Source organism: Chionomys nivalis, chromosome 3, assembly GCF_950005125.1.
Source record: "Chionomys nivalis chromosome 3, mChiNiv1.1, whole genome shotgun sequence".
NCBI classification, from domain to species: domain Eukaryota; kingdom Metazoa; phylum Chordata; class Mammalia; order Rodentia; family Cricetidae; genus Chionomys; species Chionomys nivalis.
Genome location: NC_080088.1, coordinates 37,718,388 through 37,737,763, shown reverse-complemented (window position 1 = coordinate 37,737,763; position 19,376 = coordinate 37,718,388). Strand labels below are relative to the sequence as shown.

At 40.1% G+C, this 19,376-nt stretch overlaps 1 protein-coding gene across 4 annotated transcripts; it reads left to right on the top strand.

The window, feature by feature from the left end:
• Positions 1-10,734: 10,734 nt before the first annotated feature.
• Cldnd1 (claudin domain containing 1) lies at positions 10,735-18,148 on the top strand. 4 transcript variants are annotated; one of them, XM_057766048.1, is made up of 6 exons: positions 10,760-10,844; positions 11,912-11,962; positions 12,173-12,482; positions 14,674-14,784; positions 15,959-16,096; positions 16,245-18,148. In XM_057766048.1, exons 3-6 carry the CDS (start codon positions 12,191-12,193, stop codon positions 16,463-16,465), a joined length of 762 nt encoding a protein of 253 aa, XP_057622031.1. In that variant the 5' UTR covers positions 10,760-10,844; positions 11,912-11,962; positions 12,173-12,190; the 3' UTR covers positions 16,466-18,148. The 4 variants fall into 4 exon arrangements, with proteins under 4 accessions (XP_057622029.1, XP_057622031.1, XP_057622030.1 ...); XM_057766047.1 differs by having other exon boundaries at positions 10,779-10,844; positions 11,897-11,962; XM_057766045.1 differs by having other exon boundaries at positions 10,782-10,844; positions 11,919-11,962.
• The last annotated feature ends 1,228 nt before the right edge of the window (positions 18,149-19,376 follow it).

The following is a 19,376-nucleotide window of genomic DNA, read 5'->3' as shown; positions in this document are numbered from 1 at the left end:
CACTGAAGTTAGATGCTGAAGCTGGTAAGTTTCTTACTTACTATGTGTCTTATGAACTTGAGAAATCGAGAGAGCTTCTTGATGCAGTCTCTCTCTCTCTCTCTCTCTCTCTCTCTCTCTCTCTCTCTCTCTCCTCTCCGTTCTCTCTGCTCTCTCTGTCTCTATCTCTCCCCTTCTTTCAAGATCTTGGACGAACATGAAAACAGTTAAAATGTAGTTTCTGCCAGTCTTCTGAAGGCCCACAAGGAGCACCCCTGTGATTGGTGCTGCGCTGTGGTTGTGGTTTTCTTTATTTGTACTCGCCTGTGAAACTTAAGTGTTTTTTTTGGACTTCTTTATTTAAGATGTTTGATTTGTTTTCTTAAATCCAGAAATTAAGAAATGAATCAACATTTTATTTTCACTTCTTTTAAAGAATGTAGCCTTTTGTGACACAAATTATGTGGTTGCAGCCTTCTATGTCATCTTTAAAATATTGTTATTATAGAATTGTAAAATGCTGGTGAAGATGCTCTGTAGTACAGCGTTGATAAACACACACACTGACGCACACTCACACACACATTCACACACACAAACACACACACACACGTTATTAGTATTTACTGTCTATGGGGGAAATTGAGTCTTCCCAAGCCATGAAGATCACACACACAGCAAACACTATGATTGTAACTAGGGCATGGGATTATTCCTATTTATCTGGCTCTTTTGTTTCATAACCTATTTATCTTTATAAACTAATTTTTCAAATGGTTTGGACTGCATCTTGTACTTTTATTCATGACTTCAGTATTTTGCCATTCCATTCATTTCTCTCTCCCCTTTCCTTCTTTCTTGTTTTCGTTTTCCCCCTCCCCTCTTGTTCCTCCTTCCTTCCCTTGCTCCCTTTCTCCTTTTCTCTCCCTCTCTTCCTCTCCCTTCCTTTCCCCCTCCTCTCTCTTTCTTTTCTTCTCTCTGGGGATCAATGGCAAATCTAGCTATAGGTACCATTGCGGTTTATGGGGATTACAAACCTGCTTTAAAAACACTAACTGCGATTTTTACCTCTTACCTGCTATCATAACTCATTCTCAAGGTTCTCTTTTATTTCAGGTTACATTGTCAATTATGAGGAACTTTTCTTTTACAAACCATAGCTACCTTCATCTCTGCTTGTTCGCAGTGTTGTGCTACACCTTTGTAGCAGTGAACCCATGGAGGCCTTGAACTTAAGGTATTTTTACTTCATCTTCCCAAATACCAGGAATAAAGAAGTTTTGCACCCAGCAAGAGGTTTTTTTTTTTTTTTTTAGCTTTCAACACATCACTTTTCAGTAAATGTCTCCACACATCAGTGAACTGGCAACAAATGCAAATACCGTATAAAGTGCCTTTACAGGAGAGCTCCGCACTTTAAAATTTTAATACAAATTTCTCAATATTTGAGAAACGAACTAATACAGAAGGCATTTCACTGCACATTTTCATGTGTATTTCTTTTTCTCATATGTAGGGGCCATAGTAAAATATAACAACTATTGCTATTGACTCCATTGACTTCACCTCTTCACTGTCTGACGAGTGTCGAGTCTCTTGCACTCACCTTTCCTCCTTCCATCTCATTTAATACTCAAAGATTCAGGATTACAGCAGTCACTATTGTGCAGAAGAAGGGATGTCTGCGGACAAAAATATCACTGCTATATAGTTAAAGTCCTTTCAACAGAAGCGTCATTTCTTCAGTTGCTGGTTGCTGAAAAGAGCAACTGACTTTCCCTCCTTGTGGTCTTAAGTCACCTCTGACCTCTGTACCAGGCAAGAGAAGTAAGATTATGGAAGACTGAAGATTCTTCTCCTGCGGAGAAAGTCACTAAGGAGTTGATCTATGGGGTGACTTGTCTTCTCCTTTGTCCTGACTGTTCTGTGCTGTTCGTTCACGTCATGGGGGGTATATTCTTCGCTAAATATAGACTGTAGTTCAGAGAAAATAATTAACAGTTTGACATTTCTGGGACAGAAATCCTTCCCACTGGGTAAATTTTAATTATTTAATAGAATAATTCATTTTTTCAAATAGTTTGAAGTAGGACAATATTTACATGGAAAAGAACAGTTGTTTAAAATAGAATGTTGAAACACTGCTTCTATATGTGCATGGGTTGAAGGGTCAGTCATAGAAATTTTCTGTGGTTGTGCCTTAGATGTAACAGTAAATTCATTCAATCAGAAGTTATTGTGCATTTGATAACATAAGTCTGATTTAGGGCTAAGAATTTTTTGTTTGTTCATTTTGAGACAGGGTTTCTCTGTGTAGCTCTCGTTGTCCTGGAACTCACTCTGTAGATCAGTCTGGCCTCCAACTCAGAGATCTACCTGCATCTGCCTTCTGGGTGCTGAGATTAATGACCCGTGCGCCCACTGCCTGGGAAGGGGCTCGAACTTTTAAATCCTTACATATGTGTCAAGACCATATCTTGGCACCAGTGCGATTGCACAGCTGTGTAAAGGTACTGATAACCCGAGTTTGATCTTTGGAACCTATCTGGTAGGAGAAAACTTACAAGCGTTCTTTGATATACCTACCTACCTACACACACACACACACACACACACACACACACAGAGTAATAAAAATTTTAAAAGGAATTAAAATGAAAATATAAAAATTGAGAAGAGGTAATATTTATATTTTGGAGGAAGATATTAGTTTAATAGAATGTATACCTGTAGATAAAAATAGAATTGCTAGCTGGACTAGGTAACACATACCTGGAATCCCAGCATTCAAGAGGCAGAGGCAGGTGAATCTCTGTGAGTTTAAGGCTAGATTGGTCTATATAGTGAGTTCCAAGACAGCCAGGATTACATAGAAAGACGCAGTCTCAAATAAACAAACAAACAAAAAAGAAAATTGCAAAACATTTAGAAATTTAATTAGTCTCTATAGGTCTAAATTTTCTTTCAAGCTTCTAAAGTTGCTGAGCTGGGGGTATAAACCATATCTAATGAATCTGACATTTATGTCAGACTCTTGAAGCAGATATAGATAAAATGATTTGTTTTATCATATCTGTCAACTCTGAGCTATGACATGTAGTGAAAATACGACAATGAACATTCTTTGTATTGAGAATATACATCATGGATTGATCTCCTCCAGATGGGCTGTTTTAAGCTAAAGATGGGGAGAAAGTAGCATGGTTCTTGGGTTTTAGTAACACAGAATAAAATGTTGTTTTAGAAGAAAAGCCACAGTAAAGGCTGGCTGTAAAATAGGGAAGTTCCAAGAAACCCGTGTGCAAGGGTCATTTTTAGCACTTTGAACATCCTTTGAAATACACATGCAGATACTAACAATATAATAAGCAGTTAAACACAGTTCAAAACTCAAAAGCATCAGTGAGTCCATAACCATTTAAAAATGTAACATAGACAAGTTTCCTTCAAAAAGAAAAACAAGACTCAGGTATTAGCAATTGAATTAAAGTATGTACGCACCTTTTGAGAACTGATTTTTCCCATAAAACAACAACAACGAAGCACTCAAGCTTTCTTCCTAGCCCTTGTCAGAAATGATTCCATTGGATTTTTATTTGTGTTATTTATGCTATTCTTTTTGAGAAAGGACTTTACTATATACAGCAAGCTGGACTCTAAGTCACAGAGGTCTGCCTTCCTCAGCCTCCTTTAGTGCTGAGATTAAAGGTGTGTGCCTTGGTTCTTTGGATTTTTAAAATACTCTATATCATACTCACGATGCCATTTCATGTGACTAGTTATGTTGTCTTCTGACCCACTGAGCTGATCATGAATAATTTAACAGCAGAGGCTACTCACCTCCTTTCTAGTGCCTAAAACAGACAGCAGCTACCTACTCCTTTTGATCTCTCAAAGCTATGGTGTTGAACTTATGGATGCCAGGGCCCATTACCCACATTAGAGTTGCCTATATCATCTCCTAATTATAGATTCCCAAACCCTGTTAGGGTTTATAGACTCGGCTATCGGTGATAGAGCCTAGAATGCTGTATTTATCACACAAAAGTTTAGAAGCACTGTAGTTATTTGCATAAGATAAACACCGTAATATGCTGTGCTTTGTAATTACTTTGGCCATTTTTTTTGAAGGCTTAAAAGATATGTCAAATGCTGAAACTGACAGAAGACTTTTAGTCTGGAGTTCACATTTTAGGATTTCTTTTGAATTCCTATTTTCTACCTTTTTTCAATCCTCAAGATATGTCCAGAACTAAATAAGATGTTGAACAAGAAAAGGTAGATTACTTCACTAAGACATTTGCTCAGGAGGCTCTACTATCCTCTTAAACAGCTGTAACTGCAGTTTGTAGTCTCCAACCCACAGTGCTGGTTAAGCATTCTGTATGAACAGAGCCAGTCCCCTCAGTTTGTAACCTCTGTCACTGGGATTATATTGCTTTGGCTTCTTTACAAAGAAGGTCTGCCCTCCAAAACTGGTTGATATGCCATTAGATTATACAAAAAAAAAAAAAAAAAAAAAAGCGGGCACAAAGTCATCTCAAATGTAAGTCTTCTGATCATGTGTGTTCTACTTACAGGTCCCACGATAAATGGCAAAGAGCTTGAAGCAAACTATTTCTCTTTATTCTTACTGACAGTTTGTTTATATTTAAAAATATTCTCTTGTTCACTTCTTTTTTTTTAAATTTATTTATTTATTATATATACAATATTCTTTCTGTGTGTATGCCTGCAGGCCAGAAGAGGGCACCAGACCTCATTACAGATGGTTGTGAGCCACCATGTGGTTGCTGGGAATTGAACTCAGGACCTTTGGAAGAGCGGGCAATGCTCTTAACCTCTGAGCCATCTCACCAGCTCTCTTGTTCACTTCTTATATGAATATAGTAAAGTATGCAATCATTTAAACAATTAAACTTAAGGAAATAGTTCACACTCTAGGAGTTTGTTTTTATTTGTTTTTTTGTTTCATGTGCATTAGCATGAGGATGTCAGATCCCTTGGAACTGGAGTTACAGGCAGGTGTGAGCTGCTATGTGGGTGCTGGGAATTAAACCTGCATCCTCTGGAAGAGCAGCCAGTGCTCTTAACCACTTGAGCCATCTCTCCAGCCCCTGGAGTTTTTTTTTTTTTTAATTCCTAAAATTACTTGGAGAATTTAGAATTTAGTAAAATAGCTTAGCAAACTAGGGGGGGATATATTTGCTGTAATCAGTGAACCCTCATTTAGCTTATTATTTTCCTTATTAATTTAGGCTTTAAAAAAAATAATAGTACTTTTGCAGAGGGAAAGATGGCTCACTGGGTAAAATTGTCTGCCCTGAGTCTGCTGATCAGATTTTGATTTCCTGGAACCACATCACGAAAGGATCACAAATTGTCCTCTGACTTCAATATGTGTGCGTATACCACATGCATTCCCATAAACACATACACATTCACACAAATAAAACATTAGGTTTGATATGGATTTATGTTATACATATCAAATTATTTATGTTGTTGTCCCTGGCAATCCAACACTGCAGACACTACTGACTGAGGTGTCCAAAAAATGCTTATGAGCCTGGATTAAGACATGCTTGGGTTCAAATAGCCATTTCCAATGAGCGAGAACATTCAAAATCCTCTGGAATAGCTTCCATTCTATGCTAGTCCTCCCATTTTCATCGTATCATAAACTAACACAGAGAGATATTTCAAGCTAATATAACATAATGTTTTTGCTTTATGCAAATGCTTAATTTAGTGTATATTGTTAAATCAGAAGCAATTCACAAACGAATAGATTTGAATTTACTTATCTTGTTCACCTCAATCTCTGCAGCTGATGACAAATTTATGATAACTGTATTTTGAAGTTACATTCCGACACTTTCAGCTGAATTCTGAGTCACACAATTTAGGTCTTTGGTAGTGGTTTAATAACTATTTAACTAATGAGATCACTGGGACCCAGAAGGACCCATAGTCTTTTAAAATAAAGTACAATTTTAACTAAACTTTCTTATCTCCAAATGGTTATTTACTATTGTCCATTACAAACAATAGGAATCAAACAACTATTATTTGTTACATTTTAATAGGATTTGCTAAATGAAAAGGACAGAGTTTAATATTTTGTAACAGGGCCCCAGACATTAGTAGGCCACCAGACCATAGCACAACTGATTCCATGATGGAAGCACCATTAGGTCATAAAACTTAGCACATAATACCACTCGTCAAAGCAACAACAAAGACTCAATCCATCAAAGCCCATAGTTCTGTAAAAGTCTCTAAATGTACTAACCTTGCTTTTTAGCTTCTGGAATTCTGCGTCTTTCTAACCAAAGTATGTCAACCAGAACAAAGTTTTTGTGCTCACCCTGAGAAAGGCTCAGGAGAACACTGGGACTTATAACACCCAGTGTAGTTGTCGGCCAGCTAATAAAGATTTTCTATTGGTTTAAATCCATGTCTGAGCTGTGTTCTCTGGTGAATACCCCACAACATTTAAGATACATTTTTATTTGCTTTTTTTAAAACCTGAATCAAGTTTTGTCATTGATCTATAGTGAACATTTAGATACAAAACAATTTTAATCAAGACTTTGTAGTTTGGATTGAAATACTTCTATTTTTCTTCCTGAGCCCCAAAGTTTATAAGAACAAAAGAGGACAAATATATGGGATTAATATAAAGTAACTACATTTTGATTAACATAAGTTTTGGTTCTTATCAGTAAACAAAAAAAGAAGAGTTGTATTTAAGAATATTAGAGAACCCAGGATGGAAGGGAATTATTGTGCAAAGATTATTATCTAAATATATAAATTTTTTTGTTACTGGGCTCACTTATAATGGACTGTATCTATAGCACCTTACTCCTGAAAACCAGAAACATCAAAATCAGCAAATTTATCCAGATGCCTAGTTTAAAGCCCACGTCCCATAATCTGGGATGGTTGCTAGGCTGTACTTGGTTAACAATGCATATGAGCAGCTGGTGTTCCCTAACAGCTAAGCAAGAAATAGGAGCAAAAATTTATCTCTAATAATTGATTACAGGTTTTTCCCACCCACAAAACTTAGTATAAATAAAAATTGGAAAACACCAAAGATGCAGAGATAACCCAGAAATGTGAATGTGTGGTTGGTGGGACTGTGTGTGAGAAGGAAGTTCAGATCTCCTGTGCTGAGGACTTCAGGGTGGCCAAAGCCTCAAGCACACACTTCCACATTGACACTAAGCTTGTGACTAAAAGTTGTCCTGTTTGTTGGGCACTCTGCAGAGCTGGTGGAAGAAAGCATCATTCTCCTTCATAGAGCCCCCCGAAACTTTACCCCTGTGTCACGACTAGTGTAGAGGGAACCCAGGACTTAGAACTTCCTGAGCAGAGGACTAACCAACCACAGCAGAAATACCTTCCTGCTAAGTCTTTCCTAGTTACTTGGTAGTTAGTAGACAAGTCCAGAAGTCATTTGTGGTGAACAAGGACACTTACCTACCTACCTCTATTCACAACAGGCTTCTCCTCTTCACCAGGGGAGTTAGGAGTTTTAAAAAGCTGTTTATGCTAGCATTATTCAAACACTGTAGACATTAAATTATAAACAATGCTTTAACCATTCTTTAATAATCATCAGGTCCAAAACTTTTTTTACTCTTTGGGGGGCCACCATTCAGCTCCCAAATAAATACATGGAGACTTATTCTTACTTATGAATTTCTGACCTTACCTTAATTCTAGTCAGCTTTTCTTCCTTCCTTCCTTGCTTCCTTCCTTGCTTCCTTCCTTGCTTCCTTCCTTGCTTCCTTGCTTCTTTCCTTGCTTCCTTCCTTGCTTGCTTGCTTCCTTCCTTCCTTCCTTCCTTCCTTCCTTCCTTCCTTCCTTCCTTCCTTCCTTCCTTCCTTCCCTCCCTCCCTCCCTCCCTCCCTCCCTCCCTCCCTCCCTCCCTCCCTCCTTCCTTCCTTTTCTTTCTATCTTCCTTTCTTTTCCTTCCTTCCTTCCTTCCTTCCTTCCTTCCTTCCTTCCTTCCTTCCTTCCTTCCTTCCTTTCTCTTTTTGTCTTTCCTTTCTTCCTTCCTTTCTTTATTTCTTTTTCTATTTCTTTTTTTTTTGAAACAGGGTTTCTTTCTTTGGACCCTGTCCTGGAACTCTGTTGACCCAGCTAGCCTCAAACATAGAAACCTGCCTACTTCTGCCTCCTGAGTGCTGGGATTATTGCCAGCTTTTCTTAACTAATTATCCTATCTACCTTTTGCTTCTGGACTTTTACCTTTCTATGTTTCCGTATATTTTTTTTCTTTCCTTCTTATTCTGTGTTTGGCTGTGTAGCTGTGAGACTGTGTTGTTGGCCTCAGCCATCCTCCCCTCCTCTTTTTCTCACTCTTCGCCTGTAGGAAGATAAAGCCCACAAGGCTGAGAAATGAGCTAATCTGGAGTCTGCCTGAGGGCCTAGCAACAGATACTGTCAGAGATCCTGATTGTGCCTAGCCAATGAAGGGTGACCACACAATGCCAACAGTTTGGAATGCAGGCTGGGTGCTGAAGGAGGGTCTATAAGGCTCTACCTTTGTCCAGTGGAAGTGTCACTCCAGCCTCTGGCATCCATATATCCAAAGAGTCTGGAATGTTTGGTCCTGACTCCACCCCCGAAAAAACCTGCCAAACGATGATCCCTCTCCAGAGATGCTCAGGACCACTCCCACAGGGTATTTAAATTGTATCCCAGAGAACAAACACGTGGTTTTCTGGTCTTCCTTCCTATCTCCTCTCTGGGAGACTGGAAGGCCACCAGGGAACATTGGTATCCATTAAACCTGGGTTTTTTCTAATTCAGTTTGATTTGGTCTGATTTGGAGAGCCTTATTGGGGCACAAAAACTTTTCACTCCCCATTGCTAAATAAACAAGTCTGCTGTTCGCCTTTTACCTGACTCCCTGTGTCTATGCTGTTGATGCCACACCTTCTCGTTCCCTCCCCCGTGGGAGCCCTTAGAACCCAGCAACACTCCCTCTTCTTCCTTCTTCTCCTACTTATTCTGTCTGCCTGGTAGCCCTGCCTATCCTTCTACTGCCTAGCTATTGGCAATTCAGCTGTTTATTAGACCAACCAGATGTCTTAGGCAGGCAAAGTAACATTGCTTCACAGAGTTAAACAAATGCAACATAAAAGAATGCAACACATCTTTGCATCATTTAACAAGGATTCCACAGGATAAACAAATGTAACACATCTTCAACTAATATTCCACAACATCCATTGCCTGATATTTTGTATATTTCCTTACCTAAACTTCATGATGATCTCATAGGATAGATGCTATTTTCAAAAATCCATATGTTGAAAAAAAGACAGTCCTATCTTAAAGATTATTAAGTAAATTGTCCAAAGTCATAAAATTAGTTTATTTACCTCAGAGTTCATGTTTACCCTAGTTGGTTAATCTTCATGGGCCTCAGTTTCTCTGTCTATAAACTTAGGCTGCTTCTTCTTTTCTTCTTGAAATGTTCCTTTTACCAGCACTGGTTGAGCATGTTACTCCAGGAAGAAGACTTTTAATGAAGGCCATTGGGTGAAAATGGCTGGCACATACATGCATTCACAAGTCTGATCGTACAGTCGCTATTCACTTGTGCACACCCATCAAGCTCTCAAGCTGAGGCCTGCGACAAAATTGCTTTTTGATCTGATGTTGTACATGAAAACCTAGTCACGCCATTTGGATGTTATGGTGTATTTGGCTAATATCTTGCTTCTTTGAGGTAGGCTCTGGTTATAAGCATCATGTTACCTACTCTACAAACACAAAAGCAAGTATCACACCTCTCCATGTGATGATGTGCTCCTCAAGAAATCCATTTGCTAGCCAAAAGTCCGTTTCCAGACATAGCCCATGATGGTGAACCAGAACCATGAGCCAAAGACAAATGTTTTTCTTTATAACTAAAAAAAAATGTTTCTACTACCTGCTGAGAAATATTTGCGGCCTAGAATCACCACATTGCTACCATGCAGCCCAGTCTACTGTCTCTGAGGCTGCCCGTGACTTTTCTGCTGGAAATGATGTTCTCTGAACTCCATTTCATATTACATTCACACTTTAAAGTCACGTTTTTGACATCTAGTATCGTTAGGATTTACAAATTTTAAATAAACCAATTGAAACTTACTTAAAAATAAAACTTTACCATAGTAGAGAACAAATGACGGATTTCTTCAAATGAAAATAACATATCCTAAAGGATTACATCGTTAGCATAGTTATTATATGATGGGTTACATCTTTAGTCAGATTTAAACAAAACGTAAGAATTCTTTGCTCAAATGGAAGGGAGTATGTCAGAAATGGGGAGGGGGGTGTCGATATTTGAAGAAGAGTGCCATTAAGGTTCATCTACTCAGTAGTAGTAATATTTAGAGGTACGGTGTTACGGTAGAGAAAGCACAAGACCATAAGTTAGACCTGAGTCACATCAATCACAGTCTTTGACTACGGGTGATCAAAGACCCTCCCCCTTCACTTTTTGGAGCTTGGTCCCTCCTTTTCTGAGGTGTAATAATCCCTCAGTCAGGACTTCTGCTTCGCGTTGCTCTCCGCCTTCGGAAAGAACTACATTGCCCACACCGCCCCGCGCGGCACCAGGCATGCTCTCCGCCGCCTCTAGCAGCATTTCCTCCGGTCTTCCTACAACTCCCACAAGACACCACGGCCCAGGCTCGCCTTGGCCCGGCCTTGGGTGGAGGCGGAGGCGGAGGCGCGGGAGTTATGGAGGGGGCGGGCTCTGCAGGGAAGTGCGTCAGAGGAGGCGCGGGGAGAGTAGGGCGCTGTGGTCGGAGCTGGAGGGCGAAGCCGGTGGAGTGAGAGGATGGGCGGTGAGTGCGCGGGGTCGCGGGCCAGCACGAGTCGCGGCGTGGAGAGAGGGCCCCTAGTTGGTGCGGCCCGGCCGGGAGGCTGGAGCGGCGGGCGGGCGGGCGGGCGGGCGGGGCGGGAGGGGCGGGTCTCTGGGCCGAGGGGGCTGGGGCTGGCTGGGCTCCGGTACCCAGGGCACCCGCCCAGCCCAGCCCAGCCAGCCTCAGCTGCCCATGCCAGGCCCTGTTGTACCACAGGCCCAGGGTGACCGCGGTAGGCGCAGCTTCCAGAGCCCGGCCTTTAAGGTCATCCGAGAGCACCAGGATGGACGAGATTTTTGAAAATCAAATCACAAACCGCAGTTACTGAGTTATTATTGTTCATTATTGCAGTCCCCCCGGTCTTTCTGGAGTCACTTTCATTTCCCAAACTCTGCTCCCCAGTTTGTGAGCCTATTGTCGGGTGCTTCTGCGAGGGGTTCGGTGCGGTCACGGTGTACATACACTTGGCAGGGTTTGACTCAGCGTGATCCGCCTTGAGTCGTTTTACCGCGGCCATTTACTACTGCCGTGGAGCCCTGTCCACGCCTAGGGAGTGTTCAGATTTTGCCTAACTCACCTTTCTATTTGCGAGTAGGGATCGTTTAGTTTTTATGGATACGTGCTATACTTTAGGATTTAGGGAGGAGGATTGCAGTTTAGGAGGTTAGAAATGTAAGAAGCTGTGTCAGGAAGCTTGGCTTAGCTTTAATTGGATTGGGGGAGATTGATACCTAATGATGTTATTGGTCTCTTTGCTATGACATACACTTAAAACAAACTTTCCCTTCGGGTTAACACCTTCATCTCTGATTTTCAAACAACTCCTCACTCCTGCCCTTATTTTGGAAGCCTTCCCACCAAAGAGCAGATGGCTCCTAGTTTCCTTTTCTTCCGTCTTTTTCTCACCCAGACCCTAAGCACTTAACATTTTGTAGCGTCTATAAAAATTCAACCTGCAGTTAATGTGTGCACGCTACACTGCTGACCACGGGCATGTCTGTTGTTTGTATCTGTAATGTGTATGTCCATTTCAGTGTTGTCTGTTTTAGTATGCAGGTGATAGACTAGAGACCAAGACTTCTGTCTCCGTAGCATCCTGGGTATGTGAGCATTCAATAAGTACTTTCATGAGAATGAGTTTTGTTTTAAGTTTAACATTTGCCTTTTTTGTTTGTAAATTTTTAAAATGATAAATGCATTGCTTTACAAAAAAGAAGGGATGGGAAATAGGGTGGTTTGAGATGTTTTGAAAAGTTATCTTCTTATTTGTTCTTGAGGTCTAACTTTCCTTCTTTCTTCGACTTAAACAGAGCAGTCTGAATGCCAGAATGGATAACCGTTTTGCTACAGCGTTTGTGATTGCTTGTGTGCTTAGCCTCATTTCCACCATCTACATGGCAGCCTCCATAGGCACAGACTTCTGGTATGAATATCGAAGTCCGATTCAAGAAAATTCAAGTGATTCGAATAAAGTAGCCTGGGATGACTTCCTTGGTGATGAGGCAGATGAAAAGACTTACAATGATGCCCTGTTCCGATATAACGGCACGATGGGACTGTGGAGACGGTGTATCACGGTACCCAAAAACACGTACTGGTATGCTCCACCAGAAAGGACAGGTAGTCTTCATTTCCATTTCTCGTTCCTTTATGATTTAATAATCATTACTTGGTGATGCATAAACAGGGCTGTGCCTTGAGAAATCTGTGTTTGTTTTTCTCCCACCATTTTCTCTCCTCAACTTCTGTGCGTTCCCATTGTCCCCACTGATATCAGTTGGAACAGTAACTTCTTAATTTTGGGAAAGCTACTTGAACCCTCATACTTACTAGTTAGGAAATTTGTTATTCATTTCACATGTCGTGAGTTTGAAGATTTTAAGTATTTGATGATTTGTGGACGAAGTGGTATTCAAAATCAAGTCAACAAATTAGAGTTGATTGTCTTCTTACAATTAGCTATGTTAGCCAGACGGTGGTAGTGCATGCCTTTAATCTCAGCATTTTGGAGACAAAGGCAGGCAGATCTCTGAGTTTGAGGCCATCCTGGTCTATAGAACAAGATCTGAGATAGCCAGGGCTACACAGGGAAATCCTGTCTCGAAAAGTCCAAAACCAACGATTATCTTCATATAGTAGGTTTCTATCATTTGCCTTGTATTTTAGAGAACATAATTTGATCAGCTCTGCTTTTAAATCTGTATATATATATATAAGACTTGCACAATTATAGAGAATTATTAAGCTAAAAGATACTGCAGGAAAAAAATCTAAGTTGTTTCTCAGATTTATTCTTCCATCCTTTGTTATTTATTTATTAATTTATTTTTATTTTTGAGACAAGGTTTCTCTGTAGCTTTGGAGCCTGTCCTGGAACTAGGTCTTGTAGACCAGGCTGACCTTGAACTCACAGAGATTCGCTTACCTCTCTCTCCCAAGTGCTGGTATTGAAAGTGTGTACTACCACTGTCCAGCTTCTTCAATCATTCTTATTAACACAACTATTTTAATTGGCAGGTATTAAATTGGAAATCTTAGCATTCTTCATGGAAACATTTTATAGTTTATTTTTGTTTATATTTACTTATTTGACCTCATACTGGGAAAGTATTGTATTCATATGGTGTAGGAGGTCCTTTTGTCTTTGTGTTACTTTTATTGGTTAATAAAGAAACTGCTTTGGACCTGTTAGGTTAGAACTTAGGTAGACAGGGAAGACAGAACTGAATGCTGGGAGAAAGAAGGACAGAGCCAGGAGAACTGCCATGGAGCCGTCAGAGTCAGACATGCTAAATCTTTCCTGGTAAGCCACTGCCACGTGGCCATACACAGATTAATAGAAATGGGTTAAATCAAGATGTGAGAGTTAGCCAATAAGAGGCTACAGCTAATGGGACAAGCAATAATTAATACAGTTTCTGTGTGGTTATTTTGGGGCTAAGCTAGCCGGACGGCTGGGGGCCCCTCCATGCAACATATCTAGCAGAATACAGTTGAGTTACCATATACTGAAAAGATGGTCTTATACCATGTATGCAAAATAGAAGTAACATGCAAAGCAAGGGAGCACAGGTTTATTGTTAAACCTCCAGTTCTACGTAGAGGACACGGAAGCATATGCTGGGAAGGTGGGAGTGGGACAGTTCAAGAAGGACACTAGGTTTTCTGAACACCTTGCAGACTGTAGAGAGGCACTGAGAGGAAGGACATTGAACAGAGGAAAGACCTGTCCTGTTCACTCTGAGTGACGTCTGTACACAGGAACCCCATGCAGGGCTGTCAGCTCTGGATCAATTAGGAGGCTGTTGTAACGCAGGTGAGAGATCATTGTAAATCAGACCAGCATAGCAACTTGGGTTGTAGCAGGACCTTGCATATATTTTGAAGGAAGAGCTGTTTTAAGGATTTTCTGTTGTGATGTATATGGACAAGAATGACTGAAATTTCTTGTCCGAGAACCTAGAGGTTGACATGTATCACCTTTTGAGGACTATGGCTGGGATAATAAGTTTAGGGGAGAAGATCAGAATTCTTCAGAATTTGTCCTGTCCATATTTCCCAGTCTTCTAATGTACCTTCTTCGTTACTAACATACCTTCTAACTGTTACCTTTTTTTCCCTTGTATCTAAATCAATGAGACTCAGAGATGACAACAGAGTGACCTATGTGTCACTGGGGGCCAGCCAGAGATTATGTATATCTTGGGGAGTGTCTTCTGCATCTTTGACTTCAAAAGATAATTACTGAAAGAGATTATTATGGCATTTTTTTTTTTTATGAAAATAACCTGCAGTCATTGTTTTTTTCCAGAGTCATTTGACGTGGTTACAAAATGCATGAGTTTCACACTAAATGAACAGTTCATGGAGAAATATGTTGATCCTGGGAACCACAATAGTGGAATTGATCTGCTTCGGACCTGTGAGTACTTGGCTCTTAGCAGGACAATTGGAAGAATATGTGTTTGATTGAACTCTGTTTCTAGAATGTTAGTACACAGTATCAGCATTAAGTAACTTCCCCAGCAGCATGCCAGTAAGCTCTGTTCCTTGGCTAATATTATTTGGAGGTCAGAAACATACTTAGTAAACTTCAATTAATTTGCATTTGAGGGAGCTAATAGAGTGGAGGGTGAGTCCTGATTTCCAAAAGATGGTTTTAGTGATCCCAAATAAGGGGAAGTTTATTAGACTTAGAGAATAAACTTCAGGATTTGACACGTCGGCTCCCATTGCCTGAGCTCACATGAGCATACCTCTAGAAGTTGGCCAAGCACTCAAGGGCTCAGTTTCAGGCCTGTTGACAAGACCCTTCCAATCCTAGGTAGTAGTAAAGAGTAGATGGAAAACCAAACAGTATCACACGCATTCTGTTCCTCCATAGTTAGACTGCCAATCAGATGGCATCTTCAGACTTGAGCTACAATTTTCAGGATGGTGTTTTCAAAGGAATCCTTGAAGTTATTCAACCTTGCAATGAGAATGAGAGAAAGGAGTATATTTGGGAGCAGAGTTTTAAGGGAAGGCAAAATATTTACAAATAAAGACTTGTATGCTGTTCTAGAAAACAAAATGAATACAAAAGAGAATTTATGGGATTTACATCTACCACTAAGCCTGATACACTCCGTGTCCACTGTGTCCTCTTTTGTAATCACCATTTATTTTCTTGCTATCACCTGCCTTTGATCATGCAAACACTTTCATTCTGTCTGTCTATAGAAGGAAATGATGTTTTACCATACTTAAATATTGCTTCTTCACTGTTCTTCATTTGTATAAGTTACTAATGCCTCTGGTTTTAGTTCCTTCAGTTACAAAAATCCTCAAATAGTAGTAGCACCCAATAGTATAGGCTTTTGGGACGATTAACTTAAGTATGTGAATAGCAAACATTGCATGGTGATTTAACTGCCTTAGTGGCCCTTTATTTTTTTTCAGGAAAAAATTGGAATCCTTTTGAATAATAAGGCCTTGATATTAAAATACTCATTTTCACCCTCCAAGAAAAGCTCTAGTTAATCCCTTAGGATATAAAAGAAATTGCCATTGTAAAAAAATGGTCTGAAATAATTTTTTATCCTTTTTAAAACTAGATCTTTGGCGTTGCCAGTTTCTTTTACCTTTCGTTAGCTTGGGTTTGATGTGCTTCGGGGCTCTGATTGGACTTTGTGCCTGTATCTGCCGCAGCCTGTATCCCACCATTGCCACGGGCATCCTCCATCTCCTTGCAGGTGGGTTAGTCAGTTCCTTGGATTCTCCTCTCTTCTTAGAGATTGGAATTGTAACCTGTGAACATTCACATGCCATTGCATTGTCACCTTTGAGACGCTTGCTTCTGTGCTGTTGTGGGCCATGTTCTGATTTCTCTTTCTTCCTAAGGTTTGTGTACACTGGGCACTGTGAGTTGTTATGTTGCTGGCATTGAACTACTCCACCAGAAACTAGGGCTGCCCGAGAATGTATCTGGAGAATTTGGATGGTCCTTCTGCCTGGCCTGCGTCTCGGCTCCCTTACAGTTCATGGCATCTGCTCTCTTCATCTGGGCTGCGCACACCAACCGGAAAGAGTACACCTTAATGAAGGCCTATCGCGTGGCATGAATGGGAAGCAGCCTGCTTGATGATTTTTAATATTCTTTTTACTATTGAGGTTTTCCCTTGCCGTCCTCTCAATCGTCTTTAAATTTTATTTTTGTGGATATGCCATTTTATCCTAAAAGTCCATTTTGTTTATATACAGTGCCACTAAATGCACAGTAAATACCACTTAAAATATGTGTGGCTTCCTTTGAGTGATTCAGTCTTTTCACCAGACTGTTCAGACAGAACTGTAGAGATACAACCCAGCTTTGTGAAGGAGCATTGGCAATAGAAAACTGACCCAGCACAGGGCCTGCTGATGTCTGCTAAGTTCAGTAGTGTAGGACTGTGTTGACTAGAAACTAATTTCTCCGTGAGATCTGTTATCACTCTTGAAACTTCATGTTTACTTTCCTGTTGTTGATACCAGTCAGCTAGCAGAACAGTGTTCCGAAAGATGCGTGAACATAAAATTGGGAAATTATTTTTAGCATCCTTGTCCTGAAACTTCGGTACATTGCTTCATCAGAGATAAAATATGGCAGCTGTTTATACTGTGATTGTCTACAAGAAAAAAAAAAGTGAAAAATGATGTTTACTTGAAATTGTAGCTTTTAACTGCAAAATTTCAATTCAATGAGAAAAGCTGTTTAATCTTGCTACTATACTTTCTTTATTAAAAAAAAAATCTGAAATTCATTAGGATTTCAGTGTCACCAAACCATTGTAAATTTTTGCTGCTTCCCCTCCACACACCAGGCTTATTAAAGAGTAATTTCTTTTTAACAGAGAAGAATCACAGTCAATTCCCCAACTGCTTTTTTTCAGCGAAGTACTATATGGGAGGTCCTACCAATAGGGACCCCCAGAGCTGGGGGTTCCACCACCACAAGACCTAAAGCTTTGGCTACCCACTAACTTCCAACGGTGGTCTTTATTTCTTGTGGTGAAATGATGTGCCTTTCCTTGCCCAAATTCCTTCCTGGTGTGTACCAACACTATCTAATGTCTTCTGATTCAGTCATTTTTTTATAATATGTCTGTAAACATTGAACTTTAAAAATCTTATTTATTTACTCCATTATTGTAGCATTTCACAGATTTAAAAAAAATGTAATTCAATAATTTCTTACCAAATCCTAAATCTGTCTTTTTTTAAAAAAAATAAAAAAAGAAAATTGTGTAGAGTGTGTAAATTGCTTTAGGTCTCAGCATGTTGGGCTTAAAAATGGGGATGACTGTAGGAGATGAATTATACATGTGTTTGAGTCTGTATATTAGCTACTTTTTGTTGACCATGACCAAGGAATTTTAGGGCAGAAAGTATATTTTGGCTTACAGTTTAGAGGCAGAGTCCATAATGGCAGAAGACTACTGGAGCAGGAGGCTGAGAAATCACTTCTTGGGCTGCAGACAGGAAACGCAGAGGGAGAATGAACTGAAAGGTAAGGCTGTAAACCAAAGCCCACCCGTCGTAGTAGTGCTTCCTTCAGCACGCACCAGCTCCTGAAGGCTTCATTACCTTTCAGACAGCCGCGGGGACCAGTGCTCAGAGATGTGAGCCTGTAGGGGATGCTCTTCAAACACTGCAGTCTGTTGCGGAAACTGGATAAAAAACCCTTTCCTCATTAGAAAACCAAGTGTCTTCATGAAACATGTTTCTGAACTAGGTCTGGGATCTCTTCATATTACATTTGATGTGGTTAGTTTTTCCTAAGCCGTCATTTGATGACTGGATTTTTGTGTTCTAGGAGGAGAGACTTCAGCCACTGAGCTACCAGTGCTCCCTTTATATTTGTGTTCTGCATTAATAAAATGTCAGCTTCTGTCTTCTAACAAAGTCAGCATTATTTACTTTGACTAGTTTCTTCTGACGTAGCTGGTCACTGGAGTTTCTACCTACTCTTTTAGTTTTGGTATTGGGCAATAAACTCAAGGCCTGGGTATCCTAGGGGAGCTAGCATGGAATTACATTCATAACCTTGTTTGTTTTTGATTTTTTGGAATAAGAGTCTTACATAAGCCAACCTGGCCTTGAGTCCACTGTTTAGTCAAGCCTGACTTTGAACGCCTGACCCTACTTCCTCTTCTTGGCAACTGCTAGATGATAAATAGGTGTTCAACATCATGCATACTAATTTTTTTATTTTTAAGATAGTGTCATTAAGTTGTCCAATCTTGAACTTGCAGTTCTTTTCACTTCAGGCACCAGGTTAGCTGGGATTCCAGGCTTGCTGTCACCGTTCCCAAACCATTCTTAATGTTTGCCTTCAACAACTTCTGTAGGAAGTAGACATGATCAAAGTGAACAAAGACCATTTGGGGGTACCATTTGGAAATCTTTGGCTGCTGCTTTTTGTGTGAAGACGTTATTTCATACACTTCTGGCTTCTCACCCCCAGTTCTCTGTGACTTTAACATGCATTGTGGCGATGAAGTCAGGATTGGACTCAGTTCCTGCTCACCAGTAGCACCTTTGAGTGTGGAGAGCCAGCGCCTTTCATCTGTGTGTTGATCGTGTTATGCATGTGGCAGAGTTGAGGACGTCCTCTTCTGCAGCAGCTTTTTGTCTATGCAATAGGGCTTGCTGGGTCAAAGGAGATGGTAGCAGTTTTTCCTTCCCAATTGAACTATATGAAATTGCTGATAGCGGTTTTGGTCAATCTAAGGTAAATTCTAGTAATCTTTCCATGCAGTCTTTTCAAAGCAACCTTCAAGGTAATATTAATTCCTGGTTTTCTGGAACATATTTTAGAGTAACTTAAGAAGTTCACTGTAAAGCTAATTTTACAGCTCTAATAATTAAATGGTATGGATAAATATCCTCGGTGTTTCTTTTAGCCAAATTTAAGGATAATCATGAAAACACTGAAATTTCTATAATAGAAGATGGAGAATAATTCTAAAATATTTTTTTCAGGTATCCCGCCCT

Bases quoted from the DNA above. Each gene is read 5' to 3' on its own strand.
- Cldnd1 (XM_057766045.1), top strand. The intron at 12,483-14,673 runs GTAGTCTTCATT...GTTTTTTTCCAG, and splicing joins TGCTCCACCAGAAAGGACAG to AGTCATTTGACGTGGTTACA. The intron at 16,097-16,244 runs GTGGGTTAGTCA...TTTCTTCCTAAG, and splicing joins CATCCTCCATCTCCTTGCAG to GTTTGTGTACACTGGGCACT.